This window comes from Ceratotherium simum, chromosome 18, assembly GCF_057802395.1.
Source record: "Ceratotherium simum simum isolate JZ-2026a chromosome 18, ASM5780239v1, whole genome shotgun sequence".
Lineage (NCBI taxonomy): Eukaryota > Metazoa > Chordata > Mammalia > Perissodactyla > Rhinocerotidae > Ceratotherium > Ceratotherium simum.
Window position 1 is genome coordinate 57,063,611 of NC_141917.1, and position 18,847 is coordinate 57,082,457.

The 18,847-nt window shown below is 61.6% G+C and overlaps 2 protein-coding genes across 3 annotated transcripts; both read left to right on the forward strand.

Moving 5' to 3' along the window:
* Positions 1-220: 220 nt before the first annotated feature.
* Positions 221-15,143, forward strand: JAK3 (Janus kinase 3). 2 transcript variants are annotated; one of them, XM_087443568.1, is made up of 25 exons: positions 221-315; positions 966-1,117; positions 2,188-2,384; positions 2,812-2,935; positions 3,265-3,376; positions 3,537-3,682; positions 4,093-4,387; positions 4,922-5,044; positions 5,143-5,300; positions 5,756-5,867; positions 6,109-6,295; positions 6,871-6,998; positions 7,180-7,311; positions 7,882-7,966; positions 8,645-8,772; positions 9,514-9,646; positions 9,722-9,873; positions 9,998-10,148; positions 10,800-10,939; positions 11,021-11,210; positions 11,616-11,740; positions 12,015-12,187; positions 12,496-12,613; positions 12,809-12,919; positions 13,831-15,143. In XM_087443568.1, exons 3-25 carry the CDS (start codon positions 2,201-2,203, stop codon positions 13,936-13,938), a joined length of 3,315 nt encoding a protein of 1,104 aa, XP_087299694.1. In that variant the 5' UTR covers positions 221-315; positions 966-1,117; positions 2,188-2,200; the 3' UTR covers positions 13,939-15,143. The 2 variants fall into 2 exon arrangements, with proteins under 2 accessions (XP_087299694.1, XP_004423024.1); XM_004422967.3 differs by lacking the exon at positions 966-1,117.
* A 967-nt stretch (positions 15,144-16,110) lies between these two features.
* Positions 16,111-18,506, forward strand: INSL3 (insulin like 3). Its single transcript, XM_004422968.3, has 2 exons — positions 16,111-17,064; positions 18,119-18,506. Exons 1-2 carry the CDS (start codon positions 16,875-16,877, stop codon positions 18,322-18,324), a joined length of 396 nt encoding a protein of 131 aa, XP_004423025.1. The 5' UTR covers positions 16,111-16,874; the 3' UTR covers positions 18,325-18,506.
* Positions 18,507-18,847: the final 341 nt, after the last annotated feature.

Here is an 18,847-nt window from a genome sequence, read left to right on the forward strand (position 1 = left end):
CCCCACAGAGAGTGAGCCGGAGGCTGCCGAGACCCCTAGGTGACACGGGCCCTTCTCTGTGCTGTCATCGTCCCCCTCACTCTCTGAGGTCTAGGGTCTCCAGCAGCCTGTCTGAGCAGGGCCGCCGCTGCAGAGGCTTCCGGAACTTTCTTCGTCTCGCCTCCCCGCCCCCGTCCCCCACAAGGCCACGACTTTCGGTAAGTGACAGCAGTTCAGGAAGCCGAGGGGCCCACACAGGAAGGAGCCGAGTGGGACTTTCCTCCCGCTGCCACCGGGCTCTGCCCTCCCGTCCTCGGCCAGGCGCCCACCGGCCAGGTAAGAGCTGGTGGTGCCGGCTCCGGCCAGGCACGGGGCGGGGTGCGGGCCTCGGGGAAGGTCTTGGCCGGGGGCGAGGGAGGGTTCACCTTCCAGGCCTCCGAGGAAAGCCGCCAGGCAGAGTGAGCTGGGCGGGCTGGCTGTGTGGCCTCTGGCAAAGCACTCCCCTCTCTGGGCTCCTGCTTTGTCCTGCGTGAACCTAGGCCTCCGATTCCAGCTCTCAGGCGCCGAATGAGTCACTGCGCATGTGCGCCCCCCCCCCGCCCCCCGCCCCGGGGCGGGACGGCTCCCGGCCCGGCGTAGGGCGACCTGAGGCGCCGGGATGCGGGGCTTCTGGTGTTAAAACACCAGCATTTGTCTGGGCCCTGAACGCCGCCTCTGACTTTCTTTTTTTAGTTTCGTTATTTAAAAAGTCATGTTTCTTTAAGATTTATTTTGAACAGAAGACACGCTATGTGATTCCGGTTGTGTAAAGTGCCAAGACGGGCAACTTCAGGTTGGCCGTTAGAAATAGGACAGTGGTCACCTCTGTGGGGAGTGACAGGGTCCCCAGGGCCGGGGAGGTTTCCATTCCTGGTCTGGGAGCTGGCGACACCGGGGTGTCCCTAGGAGACAGTTCTCTGCCACACGCTCTCCCTCCCTTATGGTAGCCGCCACGCCACCGTGCCAGGGGAGCTTCCTGTCTGGCTTAGCCGGCACATCGCCAAGGATTGTGCCCGTTTCTGCGGATTAAACACACTGACAACCAGCACACCACCTCGAGGAGACAGGAAGAGAGTCAGCCCATTTCACAGCTGAGAAGGTGGAGTCCTAGCCCCTGGAGCCCTGCCAGGGTTCCATGGCCAGGATATAGGGGGCTGGCATTTGAACACAGAGCCTGGGGTCTTCACCTACCCCCAACCAAGATTTATAATCTGCGTGTGTTAAAACTTCATTAATGCTGTCCCCCACCCCCTACTATTATTTTGGAACATAGTTTTTCACCCAGCAGTCTTTGTATCTTTTTCATCCAGGTCAGTTTAAGTGGATCTTGTCCATCTCCCGCCTTTTACTCACGGGGTTCAACCAAAACCCAACCCCTCCTTCTGCATAGCCAGGGGTCCTGAGACCCACGGTCCCCCAGGGTGAGAAAGAGCTGGACGTTGGCAGGTGTCAAATGCCTGGGAGTAAAGGGGGCAGTTTCCTCCTGGGCTCGTCCCAGGGAGGGCTTCCTGCTATGGGGGCCTAAATGGCAGGAGTAATGAAAGGGACAGAGATGGTGGGGGGGGGGGACAGACACAGAGACCCCTGTCAACTGAGTTATCAGACTGGATCTTCCCCCTGGGCACACATCACAGTGGGTGCAGAGAAGCTTCCAGACCCAGCCTCAGGAGTGCTCTAGTCCCCCAGACCCACAGGGAGTGACATCCACCCCTATCCCCTTAAACTGCCATGTGCACAAGCCAGTACCCTTCTGCTTCCTGGTTGGCAAATCTATACACCTGTGATTGATTGCTAATGCCTGCCTGGGGCAGGGGCTGGAAGCTGGATAGGTGTGGAGGCTGCAGATTGACTGGAGATGTCTGCCCTGGGCACAGACAAGATTGTGGGGTGTGAGTTCACAGAGATTTGGGTGCAGAATATCTTCCAGTCCCCAGCATAGCCCTCACCTGGGGTTTATGTTTCCTCACCCACCGTGCATACTCAGCTTCCTCTCTCTCTGTCTCTCTCCATCTCTGCCTTTCTCTTTCTCTCTACACATCTCTGTCCCTCTCTGCCCCCTTTTCCTGGCTGCATCCCCACCTCACCCAGCATCAGCTCTGCCAGCCCCTCTAGAAGCTTTGTAGCCTTGACCCCCTGGCGGAACTGAGGGCTGCCTCTCTCTGTGTGCAGGCAGGCTGCTCTCATGGAGCCTCCGAGCGAGGAGACGCCTTTGATATCTCAGCGCTCCTGCAGCCTCTCGTCTTCGGAGGCTGGTGCCCTGCACGTGCTGCTGCCCCCTCGGGGCCCTGGACCCCCACAGCGCCTATCTTTCTCCTTTGGTGACCACTCAGCTGAAGAGCTGTGTGTTTGGGCTGCTAAGGCCAGTGGTGAGTAGATCCCTAGAAGGCTGGCCAGAGGGAGGGGCCCAGATTGGGAGCGGGAAAATCTGCCAAGCGAAGTCAGCTTTGGAGCTGGGGATTTGAGGGATGAGTAGAAGTTTGGTAAGGGAGGAGAGTGCACATATGCCAAGACTCAGAGGTGTGATGGCATATTAGGGAAACAGCTGGTCATTCCTCAGGGTAAAGTGTACAGTGGAAAGGGGTGCTCTGGGGAGACAGGCAGGGAACCCTGAGAAGTAGGCTGAGGGCATGGCTTCTCTCCTAAGGGCAATGGGGAGCCCCGGAGTGTATGTGAGCAGGGGTGGGACACAGTGTCAGAGCTGAAGGTGAGAAAGAGCCTATGGGGGTAGCCACGGCAGACCTGCAGGAGACAGATGGGGCAACCAGACAGGGAGCTGATGGGGCCTTCCCTCAGCCATCCTGCCTGTGTACCACTCCCTCTTTGCTCTGGCCACGGAGGACCTGTCCTGCTGGTTCCCCCCAAGCCACATCTTCTCCGTGGAGGACGCAGGCACCCAGGTCCTCGTCTACAGACTCCGGTAGGAAACGCGCCCCCTCCTGCCCTGCCCGGCGCCACAGGTTTGGGTTAAATGATACCAAGATGGGATGCCTTTTGCTGAGGGCTTAGGAAATGGGAGTTTAAAACAGCAGCCCTACAATCTTATCATCTCCCTGCACATCCCGGTGGGTGCCCCAGGGAAGGCGTCGTCACCGCCCATTTCACAGATGAGAAACTGAGGCCAGAGACAATGGGTTGCTTGCCAAGGTCACACAGCAAGTCAAGGGCACAACCTGGACTCAGTGAGGTCTTGGCACAGTCCTCTACCCCACTGCCCCCCACTCCAGACTTCTCCCCTCCCCCCCACAGCTTTTACTTTCCCAACTGGTTTGGACTAGAGAAATGCCACCGCTTTGGGCTACGAAAGGACTTGGCCAGTGCCATCCTTGACCTGCCAGTCCTGGAGCACCTCTTTGCCCAGGTAGGGATCCGCGTGGGGCTTGGCCCAGGAGTTGGGGTCTGCAGGGCAACATCAGGGCTCACATCTGGGCGGCCTTGGCTGACCCTCCCTGTGGCAGCCCGGGCGGTGGGGGTCCACACAGTGACATCAGGGCTCACGTTGGGCTGTGACTGGCCCCCAGCACCGTGACGACCTGCTGAGTGGCCGCCTCCCGGTGGGCCTTGGCCTCAAGGAGCAGGGCGAGTGTCTCAGCCTGGCTGTGCTGGACCTGGCCCGGATGGCCCGTGAGCAGGCCCAGCGGCCCGAGGAGCTGCTGAAGACCATCAGGTGAGGGCTTCCAGGCTGTGGCGCCCAGCCCCTACCTGGAAGTGAGCCAGCACGGCTCTGCCAGGCATGGCCAGAGCCCAGGCCCCCCAGGTAGGGATCACCACCTACAAGCCTGCAGTGCGTCCCCGTGACCCAGCCCCACCCCCACTGAGGTTCCAGTGCCCTGCCTCCTGCAGCTACAAGGCCTGTGTGTGTCCCTGTCCGTCCTGTGGACCCCAGTGGCCCTCTCCGCCCTCAGGCCCTTCCCCTACGTGTGCCCCTCAGTGTGTCTCCATGTCGCCTCTTGCCCCCACACTGAGGCCGCACTCCAGCGCCTCAACTAAAGCCTGGGTTTGCGTGTTCGTCCACGTGCCTGTTGGTCCCTGAAGAGACCCCTCCCCACACTGAGGGCCCGCTCCCCCCACTCGCAGCTACAAGGTCTGCCTGCCCCCCCGCCTGCGCGACCTGATCCAGGGCCTGAGCTTCGTGACGCGGAGGCGTATCCGGAGGACGGTGCGCCGGGCCCTGCTCCGCGTGGCCGCCTGCCAAGCTGACAGGCACTCGCTCATGGCCAAGTACATCATGGACCTGGAGCGGCTGGACCCGGCCAGGGCCGCCGAGACCTTCCTCGTGGGCCTCCCCGGGGCTGCCAGTGGTCAGGATGCGCCCGGGCTGCTCCGCGTGGCTGGTGACAGCGGCATAGCCTGGAGTCCAGGAGGACTCGAGGTGCGGGCGGCTGATGGGCGGGGCCAAGGAGGGAGGGGCTCGAGTGTGGTCGTGGCTGTGGGGCGGGGCCGGGGCCGGGGAGGCGGAGCCTGAGGCAGGGGCGGAGCCAAGGAGGGAGGGGCAGGAGAGTGGGCGGGCCTGTGGGGGCGGGGGCCGAAGGAGGGGAGACGCTGTGCTAGGGCTCCGGGAGGGGCCGGCTGGGTGAGGGGTGGGGCTGAGCGAGGGGAGGGACTTAAGGGGAGGGGACAGGTAGGGAGGGCGGGGCTAACTGAAGGTCGAGGGAGGAGGCAGGAGTGGGAGGGAGTAATTTGGGGATGGTCAGGGGACGGGTTGAGACCGGTGAGATTGTAAGAAGGGGCGCGGCTTGGCAAGGGCTATGCGGGAAACGGATGGGGCTGGGCGAGGCTGAGAGGGGCGGGGCTCATGGTTGTGTGTTGGTGGGGTGTAGGCTTCCAAGAAGGATTGGGGGCTCAGAGGGGGCGGGGGCTCAGAGGGGGCGGGACCCCCAGCCTCAGCCCTCGACCTCCTCCTCAGGTCCTCCAGCCCTTCTGCGACTTTCCAGAAATTGTGGACATCAGCGTCAAGCAGGCCCCACGCGTTGGCCCTGCCGGGGAGCACCGTCTGGTCACCGTCACCAGGACAGACAACCAGATCCTGGTGGGTGCTGGACCCCTCCCCTCCCGCCTGACCCCGAGGGCAGGGACACGGGCCTAGCACCCTCGGGCCGCAGCGGGGGCTGACGCGGGTCCCCGCAGGAGGCCGAGTTCCCGGGGCTGCCCGCCGCCCTGTCCTTCGTGGCGCTCGTGGACGGCTACTTCCGGCTGACCGCCGACTCCCGGCACTTCTTCTGCAAGGAGGTGGCGCCGCCACGGCTGCTAGAGGAGGTGGCCGAGCAGTGCCACGGCCCCATCACGTAAGGACCTGCCCCATGCCCACCCTCCGCGGCCAGACCCAGCGGTCGGAATCCCGGTCACTCTTCTTGTGGCGCCTCCGTGTCCTCGCCTCCCTGGACAAGGGGTCAAGTGCTTGACCAGTGCCTGGTGCAGAGCCGGCGCTCAGTGAGCCCTCCTGCTCTCCAGGGCGGCGCTTCTCTCTCTCCGACCTCTCGGGCCCCAGGGCCATTTCCTGGAGTGGATGGACGGTTACTGGCCTCACCTGCAGCCTCTAGTTTCGACACCCCCCCCCCACACCCAAGGCAGAAGCCCCAACTTTTGGCTCATTTCATAAATGGAGAGGAGGGAGGGAACGGTGTCTGGGAGGGTCCCGGGCTTCAGAGAGACCAGGATTAGACTCAGGCCCAGCCTGGTTGCTCTGCCTCCATCTCTGTCTCCCCCTGTCTCTGACTCCTTCTGCTTACCTTCCCTGCAGCCTGGATTTTGCAATTAACAAGCTCAAGACTGGAGGCTCACTTCCTGGCTCCTACGTTCTCCGCCGCAGCCCCCAGGATTTCGACAGCTTCCTCCTCACTGTCTGTGTCCAGGTCGGTCCACCGCTACAGGCCAGGAGGGCGTGGAGGGCTTCCTGGAGGAGGTGATGTTTGAGCTGAGACCTGAAAGATGTCAGCATTTGCTTCATGAAGAAGGGGAGGGAAAAGGCATTCCCGGTGGAGGGAACAGCATGTGCAAAGCTTGGAGATCGGAAGGAGCCTGTGGTGCTTGAGGAAGAGGGAGTGAGGTAGAGGGTGCTGCCCACTCCCACTCAGGGACCACTTCTCCTTGCAGACCCCCCTGGGCCCCGATTACAAGGGCTGCCTCATCCGCAGCGACCCCACAGGAACCTTCTCCCTGGCTGGCCTTGGCCGTCCCCACAGCAGTCTTCGAGAACTCCTGGCAGCCTGCTGGGATGGGGGGCTGCATGTGGATGGGGTTGCACTGAACCTCTCCTCCTGCTGCACCCCTAGACCCAAAGGTGAGCCACCCTCTCCCTTAACCTGAGTGATCAATCTGGGGCCCTGCCTTTCTGTGTCTCTGTGTCTGTCACAGCTCTTGTGTAGCAAGTGGCGGACACTGCAGATCAAGGTGGTTTAGGGAAGAAAAGGTCATTTATTGGCTCATCAAATAGAATCTGCCTTCTGGCATGGCTAGAGCCAGGCACAGCTGGATCCAAGTGATGTCACTAGTAGTTAGTCTCTCCATCTCTTGCCTCTTCCTCTGGGTGAATTTCACTCTCAGACAAACCCCTCGGACGGGACAACTCGGAGGTTGAGTTCTCCGGAGCCTCCAGAATCCCTAGCAGGACTGACACCAGGTTGCCCACAGCATCGTCCGCTCCTTGGTGCCCCCTGCAGGGTTCCTTCCCTCTCTGTCTCTCTCCCCCTCACCCCCGCCGGGGCTGCCTGGAGTCTTCTGCCAAATACTCCATGAGCCCCGGAGTCCTCATCTCAGGGTTGGCTTCTCGGGGAGACCTAGGCCAGCGAGTGAGCAAACCTTTGAGAACCTGTCACCTCTGATCTCTGGCCTTCTCCCTCCACTCCCTCTCCGTAGAAAAGTCCAACCTGATTGTGGTCCGGAGAGGGTGCAGCCCTCCTGCGTCGTCCGCGGCTCAGCCGCCGGCCAGCTGCCAGCTGAGCCAGATGACATTCCACAAGATCCCCGCCGACAGCCTGCAGTGGGTGAGGAGCCTGGGAAGCGGGGGCGCCTCAGTTGGGGTCCAGAGACCCGGTCCACATCCACCTCTGCTATGGATGTGACCTCAGGCATGTGACGTGTTCTTCTGTTTCCCCATCTGTAAGACGAGGCCGGGATCCACGGGAGCCCCCTCACTGGCCTCTCCTGTTGCCCCCTCACCTGCAGCACGAGAACCTGGGTCACGGGTCCTTCACCAAGATCTACCGGGGCCGTCGCCATGAGGCCGTGGACGGGGAGGCCCGGGAGACGGAGGTGCTGCTCAAAGTGATGGACGCCAAGCACAGGAACTGCATGGAGGTGACCGGCCCGCCTCGCGCCTGGCTGCTGGGGAGGGGTCGTAGGGTCACGGAAATTTACAAACACACAAGGTCTTAAAACGACAGAAATGCAGCCACAGCATCTCCAAACCATGAAATTAGGAAGGGTCAGGGAATTTAGATGCAAACAGAAGAGCACCCCAGACAGAAGGAACAGACAGTGCAAAGGTCTTGAGGCAGGGCTGAGGCTGGCGTGTTTAAGGAACAGCGAGGAGGCCAGTGGGCCAGAGAGGAGGGAGCAAAGGAGAAGAGGGGAGTGATGTGGATGGAGGCATCAGCAGGGGCCGGGCCACACAGGGAAGTCTTGACCCCTCTCAAACCCCAAATCTCCCACTCAGTGTGAGAGATTCAAGGTAGACTCCAGTGGGGACTTCCAGCCCCATCAGAAAATCATGATACGGAGGGCTGCGTGCACTAGTGGTGAACTCCAGGGCCAGAGGGGGTTGTGGTCTCCTCCTCAGGAAGGCTTGTGAGCAGCAGGCCGGGGCCCTTGGTCTCACCCTGGAGTGGGAGGAGCCCACACATCTCCCCACCCTTCTCCCCTCCACAGTCATTCCTGGAAGCGGCGAGCTTGATGAGCCAAGTGTCGTACCAGCACCTCGTGTTGCTGCATGGCGTGTGCATGGCTGGAGACAGTGAGAGTCGCCCCCGCCCTGCCCCCGCGCCTCTCCGCAGCAGCGGTAGCAATTCTTATCTGGAGCCGCCCTGGCTGGGCCCGTGTCCACCGGGCTCCAGCACCCTGTACCCACGCCCCTCAGTCGCCACTCCTCGGGCAGCAGCTCCAGGCTCCCCCTGACACCCAGCCCTCCAGAGTTGTCCCAAGTCAGACAGACATAGGTTCCAGTCTCACGTTGCTGCATCCCCCTGCACCGGGGCAAGGGCCGCGTTACTCGCCAAGCCTCGATCCCATCAGTTCAGCTCAGGAGCCCAGCGTCGACCACGCAGGCCGGGCAGGGTGATAAGTGACCGTGTGTGAGGGGGCAGCACAGGGCACCGGGGGTGGTCAGAGGCCGCTAACCCGGCTTGGAGGTCGGGCAATGATTCTGGGGAGGCAGGGACAAGTAGGAATTAGGGAAGAGAAGGAAGGGGAAGGTTCTAGCAGAAGACACAGAACATGCAAAGGGCGGGAAGTGGGATACGGAGAGGGCTTGGCGCCTCCCAAGCATTTCGGGCAAATAGTTCTGAGATGAGAAGTGGGGGCAGGAGAGGTGGGTAGGAGGGTTCCAGGGACCCTGAGGGTGGGGTGAGGGTGGAGCCTGATGAACACAAGTGCAGTCTTGCCTCCTGCCCCTGCCCCTGCCTGCTGCCACCAGGCATCATGGTGCAGGAATTTGTCCACCTGGGAGCGCTGGACACATATCTGCGCAAGTGTGGCCACCTGGTGCCCGCCAGCTGGAAGCTGCAGGTGATCAAACAGCTGGCCTATGCCCTCAACTATCTGGTGAGTCTCCTCTGCCTGCTCCACCCCCATTCACAGAGTGGAGGGGGAAATGACTGCGGGCTCTGTAGTTTGGATAGGAGTTTGGCAAGGGTGCAAGGGGAGGGCATTTTAGACTGAGGCAACAGCATATGTACAGGCTCAGAGGGGTAAGAGCAGAAGAAGGGAACAGCTGGTCATCCATGGATATCAGGGGGAGTTGTGAGCAATGAGGCCGGGCAGCGGGGAAGGCTTCCCAGAAGAGGAACATTGGAGCTGGGGCCTTAATGGTTGAGTAGGAGTTCATCAAGAGGAGAAAGAAAGGAGGGCATGTCAGGCTGAGGGAAGAGCCTGGGCCGGGGTCTGCAGCTTCAAAGGTGTGTTGTGTGTCCTGGGGCACATCAGGTCGTTCAGTTGGCAGGAAACCAGGGTGAGGATGTGGAAGAGAGAAGCTCGTGGGAAGAGTGAGCAAGGGCTGGATCTCAAAGGGCCTTGAATGCCAGGTTGAGGAGCTTTGACTTTATCCTGAAGGCAATGGGGAGGCACAGCGTCAGAGAGCAGTGTTTGAGAAGGGGAGGGACATGGTCAGGTTAGCATAGGGAGTGGACTAGAGGAGGCAAGACAGGCTGCTGGTAGTCTAGGGAAGGTGCTGGAGCATGGTCTGAGCAGTACCAGAGGGACTTTGAAGGATGTGTAGGAGTTCACCAGCAAGAACATTCATTCATCAAACCTTCCCTGGCATTTCCCTATGCCCGGCTTACTCAGGAGGACAAAGGCCTTCCCCATGGCAATGTCTCAGCCCGGAAGGTGCTTCTGGCTCGGGAGGGGGCTGACGGGAGCCCGCCCTTCATCAAGCTGAGCGACCCTGGGGTCAGCCCTGCTGTGCTGAGCCTGGAGAGTAAGTGCTGAGGGGTGGAGGAGGGAGGGGCCTGGCGGGGCAAGGAAGCTGATCCCTGACCCCATACCCCCACAGTGCTCACTGACAGGATCCCCTGGGTGGCCCCGGAGTGTCTCCAGGAGGCGCGGACACTTGGCTTGGAAGCTGACAAGTGGGGCTTCGGTGCCACAGTCTGGGAGGTGTTCAGTGGCGTCCCAATGCCCATCAGCAGGCTGGACCCCGGCAAGGTCAGGGTGCCAGCATTGCCTCTAGAGTCCCCGTCTGACAGAAGGGCGGACTGAAGTCCAGCTTGGGGAGAATGGGAGGGTCTGGGGGCCTTCTGAGGGTGCCGGCCCCTCCTCCTGCCCTCAGAAGCTGCAGTTTTACGCCGAGCGGCAGCAGCTGCCTGCCCCCAAGTGGACGGAGCTGGCCCTGCTGATCCAGCATTGCATGGCCTACGAGCCTGGCTGCAGGCCCTCCTTCCGCGGCGTCATCCGTGACCTGAACAGCCTCATCAGCTCAGGTGCCCAGGGGCCAGCAGGGGGCAGGGTGGGCCCGTCATACGGGGCCCAGGGGCAGAAGAGCGAGGCACACACGCAGCGTGCCCTGTGCGCCTGGTGAGGTGGGGGGTGGATACTGCGACCATCAGCAGGGGCTTTGACAGCTGCTGTGAGAAACAGGCCCTCAGCTCAAGGTAACATGAGCTGATGCATGTTTACTTCCCAGTCGGTGAGGGTGTCCAGGGCAACGGGCACCTCTCCCTTTGTGGCTCCTCCCACCCCATGGCCTCAGGTTCCTGCTGGATCCTCTGCAGACAGGAGAGAGAGTAGGGGGCCCATGCTAGGTTTGCATGGGCCAGGCCTGAAGGGCACCCAGCAGGTCCTCCCCATCAGCCTGAGCTCAGTCACGTGACCACATCTCACAGCAGTGGAGTCTGGGAAATGCCCTTCTGTCTTCATAGCCATGTGTAGTTGCACAGGGTGTGCACTGCATAAGGGGGCTGCCTTTGCCCTAGGAGCACCATTTTCCAGCCCCCACAAAGTACCCTTTGGCTTGCAGTGGCCCTGCAATGCACAGAGAGGGTAAGCATGTGGATCGAGGTCACACAGCAAGTCAGCCTAGAAGAAGGGCCCAGAGCCCAATGTGCTGCCCACTTACTGCCTGTGCCCCCCAGATTACGAGCTCCTCTCGGACCCCACTCCTGGTGCCCTGGCTCCCCGTGACGGGCTGTGGAATGGTGCCCAGCTCTACGCCTGCCAGGACCCCACCATCTTTGAGGAGAGACACCTCAAGTACATCTCGCAGCTGGGCAAGGTGAGGTGGGCTGGGCTGGGCTGTGCTGGGCTGGGCGGAGCAGCACCCATGCACGTGGACACCAGCCCCACCGTCCCCCAGGGCAACTTTGGCAGCGTGGAACTGTGCCGCTATGACCCGCTGGGCGACAACACAGGCGCCCTGGTGGCCGTGAAGCAGCTGCAGCACAGCGGGCCAGACCAGCAGAGGGACTTCCAGCGGGAGATCCAGATCCTCAAAGCCCTCCACAGCGACTTCATCGTCAAGTACCGCGGCGTGAGCTATGGCCCAGGTGAGCCACCCCCCAAGAGGGCGCCTCACACGCCTGGCCTCATCCTGCTGCAGTGCCATTTGAGGGGGACTGGGAACACCAGCAGGGTCGCTACGGGTGCTCTGGTCTATCCAGATTCAGACGAGCCATGGGTTCAAATTCCAGCTCTATCCCTTAGCAGCTGGGTGACCTTGGGCAGGCAATTTAACCTCTCTGAGCGTCCATTTCCCCACCTGAAAAATGAGTCATTAGGAGGTCAAGAGACATTAACGATAAGTGGCACTGTTGCCGTTCCCATTTCATAGACAGCAATACCGAGGCCGAGCGGGAGCCAAGGTCCCAGTCTGAACGGAGAGGAAGAATGGGGAGGCGGAGGAGACAGAGTGGGGCCCCGTGGTGACGCTCCCCTCCTCCCCTGCCCCCCAGGCCGCCAGAGCCTGCGGCTGGTCATGGAGTACCTGCCCAGCGGCTGCCTGCGCGACTTCCTGCAGCGGCACCGCGCGCGCCTCGACGCCGGCCGCCTGCTCCTCTACGCCTCGCAGATCTGCAAGGTGCGAGGCGGCCGTGAGGGCAGGGCGCCCCGAGACCTGCGGGGCCGAGCTGGTCTGCATGGAGCCGCGGGGAAGGCTGGGGGTTGAGGTCTGGGGTCCGGGTTGGGTTGCAGGTGGGGCTGAGTTAGGGCTAAGGTCAGGACTGGGGTGCAGGATGGGTCAGGGGTAGGGTAGGCTTAGGCTTCTGGTCTGGGTTGGGTTGGGGGTAGATTCCAGGTCAGGCTTGGGCCCCTGCCCGGTCATCCTGGGGTCCGTACCCCGCGCCCGCCCGCAGGGCATGGAGTACCTGGGCTCCCGCCGCTGCGTGCACCGCGACCTGGCAGCTCGGAACATCCTGGTAGAGAGCGAGACGCACGTCAAGATCGCCGACTTCGGCCTCGCCAAGCTGCTGCCGCTGGACAAAGACTACTACGTGGTCCGCGAGCCGGGCCAGAGCCCCATCTTCTGGTGGGGACCCCGCCCCGGCCCCGCCCTTCCCCCCACTGTCCTGGCCCCGCCCCGCCTCCCGGTGCACTGGCCCCGCCCTCCGCACAGCCCGGTCCCTCTCAGGCCCCGCCCCTCAACACTGGTCCCGCCCCCGCAGCCTCGGCTCCGCCCCGACCCGCCGCAGTGTAGGGGAATCCCTTCACCCACAGCCGGGGAAGCAGACCCGGGAGCTGGGCGTGACCCTCTCGCAGTCCCCTGACGCTGACAGCTCCCCCAGCCCGAGGCTGCCCGCTTTCCCTGCATCCCAAGACCTCCCTGCCCCCCTCCAGGTACGCCCCGGAGTCCCTCTCCGACAACATCTTCTCGCGCCAGTCGGACGTCTGGAGCTTCGGGGTGGTCCTGTACGAGCTCTTCACCTACGGCGACAAGAGCTGCAGCCCCTCTGCCGTGAGTCGGCACCCCTGGATTCCCAGCACCCTCCCCACCAACTCCCCGCCCTGTCTGTGCCCGCGGCCCTCTTTTGCTCAGTCACCTGGGCCCAGCATCATAGGCCCTGAACAGGGGAGGATTTCCCTTCGCTATGGCTGACCCTCCCCCACGGGCGGCCCCCCCCCCCTCACGGGCGCTCCCTCTCGGCCCCAGGAGTTCCTGCGGATGATGGGATGTGAGCGAGACGTCCCGGCCCTCTGCCGCCTCCTGGAGCTGCTGGCCGAGGGCCAGAGGCTGCCCGCGCCTCCTGCCTGCCCTGCCGAGGTGAGTGCTGCACAGTCGGCTTCAGTCTCCCACTCTGTAGCTTTGCCTGGGGTCTCCGGCAGGCCAGCTGGCCCCTCTGGGTCTTTTGATGGAGAGCAGAGCACCGGCTGGGGCCTGAGGCCAGAGGGGTTGTGGCCTCTACTTTGTGCTCTTTCATTGTATGGCAAGTTACACACACTTTCAGAGCCTCAGTTTACCTATCTTTAAAAATGGGAATAACAGTGCCTTACAGGGTAGGGGAGGATCAGAAGAGTTAACGCCTCTCCAGTGCTCATCTCAGAGCCCTGCACACAGTCAGCACCCAGTAAATGGTGGTGACTCTTCTGGTTTATCATCACAGCTTTGTGGAAGTGTCTAACGTGAGGTTGGTCATTCATAAATTAATTCGCTCGGGCCACAAACATTTATTGAGCACCAGCTGTGTGCTGGGCTTTGAGGGGACAAAACAGACACTACCCTGCCCTCCTCATAATCAACAGAAGCTAACAAGGACATTCTGGTGGTGATCAGTGTCTGGAAAGATGAAGAGAGGAAAACGATGGGGGTGGGTTAGGGAGGGCCTCTCAGAGGGGTTGATGACTGAAGGAGGAGGAGCCCACCACTGAGGAAAGCTGGGAGAGGGCATTTTCAGTGGAGGACACAGCAGGTGCAAAGGCCCTGAGGTGGGAATGAGCTTGGGGCACTTCAATGAGATGGGAGCAGATGTGGCTGCCTGGAACAGGCAAGAGGTGATGGAGGGAGATGATGGAGGGAGGGAGGCAGAGGAGGGGATGAGGTTTTGTTCTAAGAGAGCCACGGGAGGCTTTGGAGCAGGGGAGGGATGGAGTCTAATTTATATCTGAAAGCTGAACAGGTGTCATGTGCTTCCCACTGCTGACATGCGACCCTGTTGTCTCCTCCCTCGCCCTCAGGTTCATGAGCTCATGAAGCTGTGCTGGGCCCCAAGCCCGCAAGACCGGCCGCCATTCAGCGCCCTGGGCCCCCAGCTGGATGCGCTGTGGAGTGGGAGCCGGGGGTAGTGTCCAGAGCCCTGAGACCGCGCTTCCCTGCTTGTCCGGAGGACACCCCCTCACTGTCATTTTATATCTCCTGCACACAGATCTCTGGGTTCTGGCTTCCAGGGACTGGCTGTGTGACCTTGGGCAGGGACCCACCCGTCTCTGGGCCTCCTGCTTCACGGAGACCCCCATGGGGCAAAGGACATTGCCTTTGGGGGGCACCCCTGGCTTGCAGAGCAACAGCAGCCTTGTGGCCTTTGGAGCTTGTAAAGAGTCAAGACAGATGCACGGGTAGGGCCTGCCGAGCCCCGCCCCCCATCCCAGGAGGGAGTTTCAGCCCCTCCCATCCTCGCCTCCTCCTGGGGCCTGGCCCTGAGCGTCCTGTCTCATTTCCAGTGGGGATGCTATGTAGCTTTAACTATCTGATCTCAGGCTTCCGTGCCCCCTGCCTTTCGCTGGAGCAAGCTGAGGACGAGAGCAGCTGCCCTCGCTGGAAATTCGCTTTTGGGGGAGACTGTGACTGGGGACCGTGTAAGCGGCCAGGAGAGGCCGGGGTCCCAGTCCTAACTGTACCTGAGTGTCCTGGGACTTCAGTTTCCCCGCCTGTACACCGGGGCCCTTTCTGTCCTGACCAGAGAGTCATGCAGTTGATGACACTGGAGCCTAACAGGAGCTTTTCAGCAGTTGAGGGAAGGAAAGGTATTCTTGGCAGAGGGAACAGCATGGGAAGAGTGAGGAGGCTCAGAGTACAGAGGTCAAAAGCCCAGATGTTGGAGCCCATGGGTCTGCCACTTATTTGCTGTGTGAAGTGGGCAAGTTGCTTCCCCTTTTGGGTCTCAGTTCCATCCCGTGTACAATGGGCAGAGCAACAGTGCCGTGCAGAGTCAACTTTTGGAGGCTTGTGAGAAGGCGCCTTGTGCAGGCTAAGCCCCCGTCACTCCTCGTCTGCCTGCGAGGCTTCTCTGCCACTTTTGCTTTCCTGGAAAACTCTTATTTATCTCTGAAAACCCCAGCTTTCCTCTCCCTGCAGCCCTCCCTGGCGTGCTCCCACCTCTCCCCACCAGCCCTGTACTTCCCTCTGACGCTAGGGCTGGGGTGGTGTCTGTCTGACCTGGAGGCTCCTTGGGGGCTGGGCTCGGGTAGGCACAGAGGGCACTTGGAGTGTTTGATGAATGAATAAAGGAGTTCAGGGGAAAGAAAGGTTTGTGTTGGACTTGGATGTTGGGGAGCCTTTGGGGGGATGTGAGCTGGGGAGGGGTGCAGTTAGGGCTGGAGGATAGAGACCACTGGGGGCCACAGTGGGGGCCTGAGGGCAGGCCGGGGGAGGAGGGACAGCAGGGCGGCCGCTGGCCTGGGCCCTGGAGGACAGAGCCTTTCCCCCGAGCCCCAGCTGCTGGCCTTGGCTCTGTCCTGGGGAGCTGATTACGGGCTCTGGGTGGGTGGAGGGAACAGGCTGCTCTGGGGGGGTCAGAGGGCAAGGCTGGGCTGGGAGGGCTAGGCTGTGGGGAGGGGTCCAACATTGGGGGTGCCGCACGAGTCCCCCATGTGCACCTCAGGACTGCTGGAGAGACACAGAGGTAGAGAGAGACACAGGGAGAGAGAGACAGATCTCTGTGCCTGACTTAGGAAAAGCCGCCTGCCTTGTGGCGAAGGGAGGGGGCGGCACTGGGCTCAGCAAGATGGGGCTTCAGCTCAGGCTGTCCCCCGCCGTGGGTCGAGTGTCTTCTCTCTCTGCCTTAGCTCCCCTGCTTGGTGAGACAGGGTCATGAGGCCTCCTGGGCGCTGGGCTGGCACCAAGCAGACACTGAGCGCTCACAGCCAGCTTTGCTCTTGGTCCTCCAGCCATGGCCCAGCCCACGGAGACGCTGCCGGGGGAGAGGCAGAGCCGGCCAGCACCGCCAGCCCCAGCGCCCAGCAGCCTGCGACCTTGGGCACGCGTGGGGCACCCTCTCTGAGCCTCAGTCTCCTTCTTTGTACAGTAATAAGGAAAACAAGATTCTGAATGTCCCTGGTCTCAGTTGCTGGATGCCCAGCCCGCCCCATGGAATGATTCTTTCTCAGTTTATCTATTTCACCTCTTTAAAATGGTTTTAAAAAAATAGACTCAACGAGTGCTCCCCCTGGGGGAGGTACATCCAAGGCCCTGGCCCAGGGACACAGACTCTTGCTGTTCTGTGCCGGTCTCAGCCAATCCAGTGCTGTGGTTGAACCGGCCCTTGTGGTTCTTATGACGGTAAGACGCCCTTCAGCCATAACCATCAGAAAACTTTGAAAAAATAAAGGTTTATTACTCACAGGAGCTGGGAATTACACCGCACACCTGGGGCCACACAGCACGCCTGGGAATTACACGGCATGCCTGGGAATTACACGGCACGCTTGGGGCCACACGGCACGCCTGGGAATTACACGGCACGCCTGGGAATTACACGGCACGCCTGGGGTCACACGGCACGCCTGGGAATTACACGGCACACCTGGAGCTGCACAGTGAGGTCAAGGGGAGAGAGAGAGTGGGCACATGGGCCTCAGGCTCTGCTTTTGTTGGGGTCGAGGTCACCCTTTATTGCGAGCAGGAATGAGCTGGAATATAAAGTGAGGGGAAGAGAAGAAACAAGCGGACCGAATGGTCATAACTGAGATCCAGCAAGGTCTCTAACGGAGAGGCGCCTGGGTGGGCCAGCCGCCCCAGGTACCCAGCGGTGTGCTGGCGACGTGTGTGAGGCGGCTGCCACCCTTGAAGCGGTGTCGGGGGGATCCAAGCTTCAGTCAGGCACCTGCGTTGCACGAGAAACCCACTCGTCAGGGCTTTACACTGCACTCGCCCTGACCCGGCCCTTGACCTTCTCCCTGGACCATCCCGCGGAACGCTCTGTTCCCCTCCAAGGCCCCCAGCTGGCCCGGGCTGGGCGCCTATAAGGGGGGGTCCCAGCTGGGGCCGGGCGCCTCCCGCCGCCATGGACCCCCGCCGGCGCGCCTGGGCGCTGCTGCTGCTGGGCCCGGCCCTGGCGCTTGCGCTGGGGGGCGCGCCCGCCCCGGAGGCGCCGGAGAAGCTGTGCGGCCACCACTTCGTGCGCGCGCTGGTGCGGGTGTGCGGGGGCCCGCGCTGGTCCCCCGGGGACAGGCGGCCCGTGGCTGGCGGCGACCGTGAGTGCAGGCGGGCGAGGACCGCGCCCTGGGTCTCTAGGGGGGCAAGTGCGCGTCCCCGGCAGGCGGGCGGCTATGCCCGCACGTCCAGGGTCTACCTGCCGCTGCGCGGGTGTGCGCGCATCCGCGGAGGACGCGGCCCCTGCCCGGCGGGAATCAGGCAGAGCGAGGCAGTCTTCCAAGTGCACGGTCGGATCCTGCCTTTATTTACAACTTCAGTATTTTGATCCTCATGAATTTTTATTAATTTTGGTTTTTAGAAACATTGCATTAAAATATGATTGATCCTGGGGCCGGCCCAGTGGCGCAAGCGGTTAAGTGCGCGCGCACCGCTGCGGCGGCCTGGGGTTCGCTGGTTCGCATCCCAGGCGCGCACCGACGCACCGCTTGTCAAGCCATGCTGTGGCGGCGTCCCACGTAAAGTGGAGGAAGATGGGCATGGATGTTAGCCCAGGGCCAGTCTTCCTCAGCAAAAAGAGGAGGAGGCAGATGTTAGCACAGGGCTGATCTCCTCACACACACACACACAAATATGATTGATCTTGATTGTTGGGTTTTTGGCGCCCCTTTAAATTGTGCACCAAAGCCAGCACGTCGCTCTCACCCGAGTCCCAGCCCTGGTGCAGAGGGTATGAAACAGGTTTGTGTGCACGTGTGTCACACGTGTGTCCTGCGTGCATGGTCTGTGTGACACGGGTGCAGATGGGTGTGCAGAGGCGTGTATGGGGATGGGGACTGGGAGGGGATATTGAGGGTGTACCTGTGTGTGCCCACTGCCTGCATACACGTGCACATGTATGTGTCACGTCACCACTGCTGTCTTCTGCTCACATGGGAATGTGCACAGCTGGGGACTTGCGTGTGAGTATGGGTTGGGAATGTGTGCGCCTGGATGAGGGATTAAATCTGTGCTCAGCATACAGCAGGCACTCAGTAAGTGCTTTAATAAGTGCATGATGAGTGTTTGGCGGGTCACTCAGCGGGACGTGAGCGTGCAGGTGCACGCAGCATGGGGTTCTCTGGGTCCCCATCCGTGACTCTGCTCTGTCCCCAGGTGAGCTGCTGCAGTGGCTGGAGGGACGACATCTCCTCCGCGGGCTGCCGGCTGACGGGGACCCCTCGCTGGCACTCGCCCCACCGCCCCCGTCTCAGGCCTCTCGCCACCGCCACCACCGCCGGGCAGCTGCCACCAACCCTGCCCACCACTGCTGCCTCAGCGGCTGCACCCGGCAGGACCTGCTGACACTCTGTCCCCACTGAGCCCTCCTGGGGCGTGGCCTCGGGGGAGCCCAGGGCCCAGAGGGGTCTGGTCTGGCGAGCTCCTGAAGCCACGCGGCACCGTAAAGCCCCACGTCCCGGGGGACACTGATGATTATCTTCTAGAACAGGGAGCTCACCACCTCTCCCAGGCCACTTGTCCTCTGTGGGGCCAACTGAGGACAAAAGCCACAACCCAACCCTGGCGGGGGCACCCTCAGTTTTATGGCGATGCCAGACACTGAGGGCCAGATGTCCTCCCGTCCGAGGGCCTGGCGCCGCCCTCCCTGCATTTGTGGCGCCCCTTTGTGCTGTCTCCCAGTAGAGAATAAATAAGGCGCTGCAGAATCCTGAGCAGTTTTTTGCATTTTCTCAAGAAAAAGGGACACGCTTGGGTCAGCCTTCCCGTGGGATTGTCCCCTGGCAGCTGTGACCCTGCCCACACTTCCAGGGACTCGATAACAATTCGAGCGTCAGCACGATATAAAGTGGGGAAACGGAAGCCTAGGGAGATGGCCGCTTGCCA

Bases quoted from the DNA above. Each gene is read 5' to 3' on its own strand.
- JAK3 (XM_087443568.1), top strand. From the start codon at position 2,201: ATGGAGCCTCCGAGCGAGGAGACGCCTTTGATATCTCAGCGCTCCTGC. The intron at 4,388-4,921 runs GTGCGGGCGGCT...CCTCCTCCTCAG, and splicing joins GGAGTCCAGGAGGACTCGAG to GTCCTCCAGCCCTTCTGCGA. The intron at 11,741-12,014 runs GTGCGAGGCGGC...GCCCGCCCGCAG, and splicing joins ACGCCTCGCAGATCTGCAAG to GGCATGGAGTACCTGGGCTC.
- INSL3 (XM_004422968.3), top strand. From the start codon at position 16,875: ATGGACCCCCGCCGGCGCGCCTGGGCGCTGCTGCTGCTGGGCCCGGCC. The intron at 17,065-18,118 runs GTGAGTGCAGGC...CTCTGTCCCCAG, and splicing joins GCCCGTGGCTGGCGGCGACC to GTGAGCTGCTGCAGTGGCTG.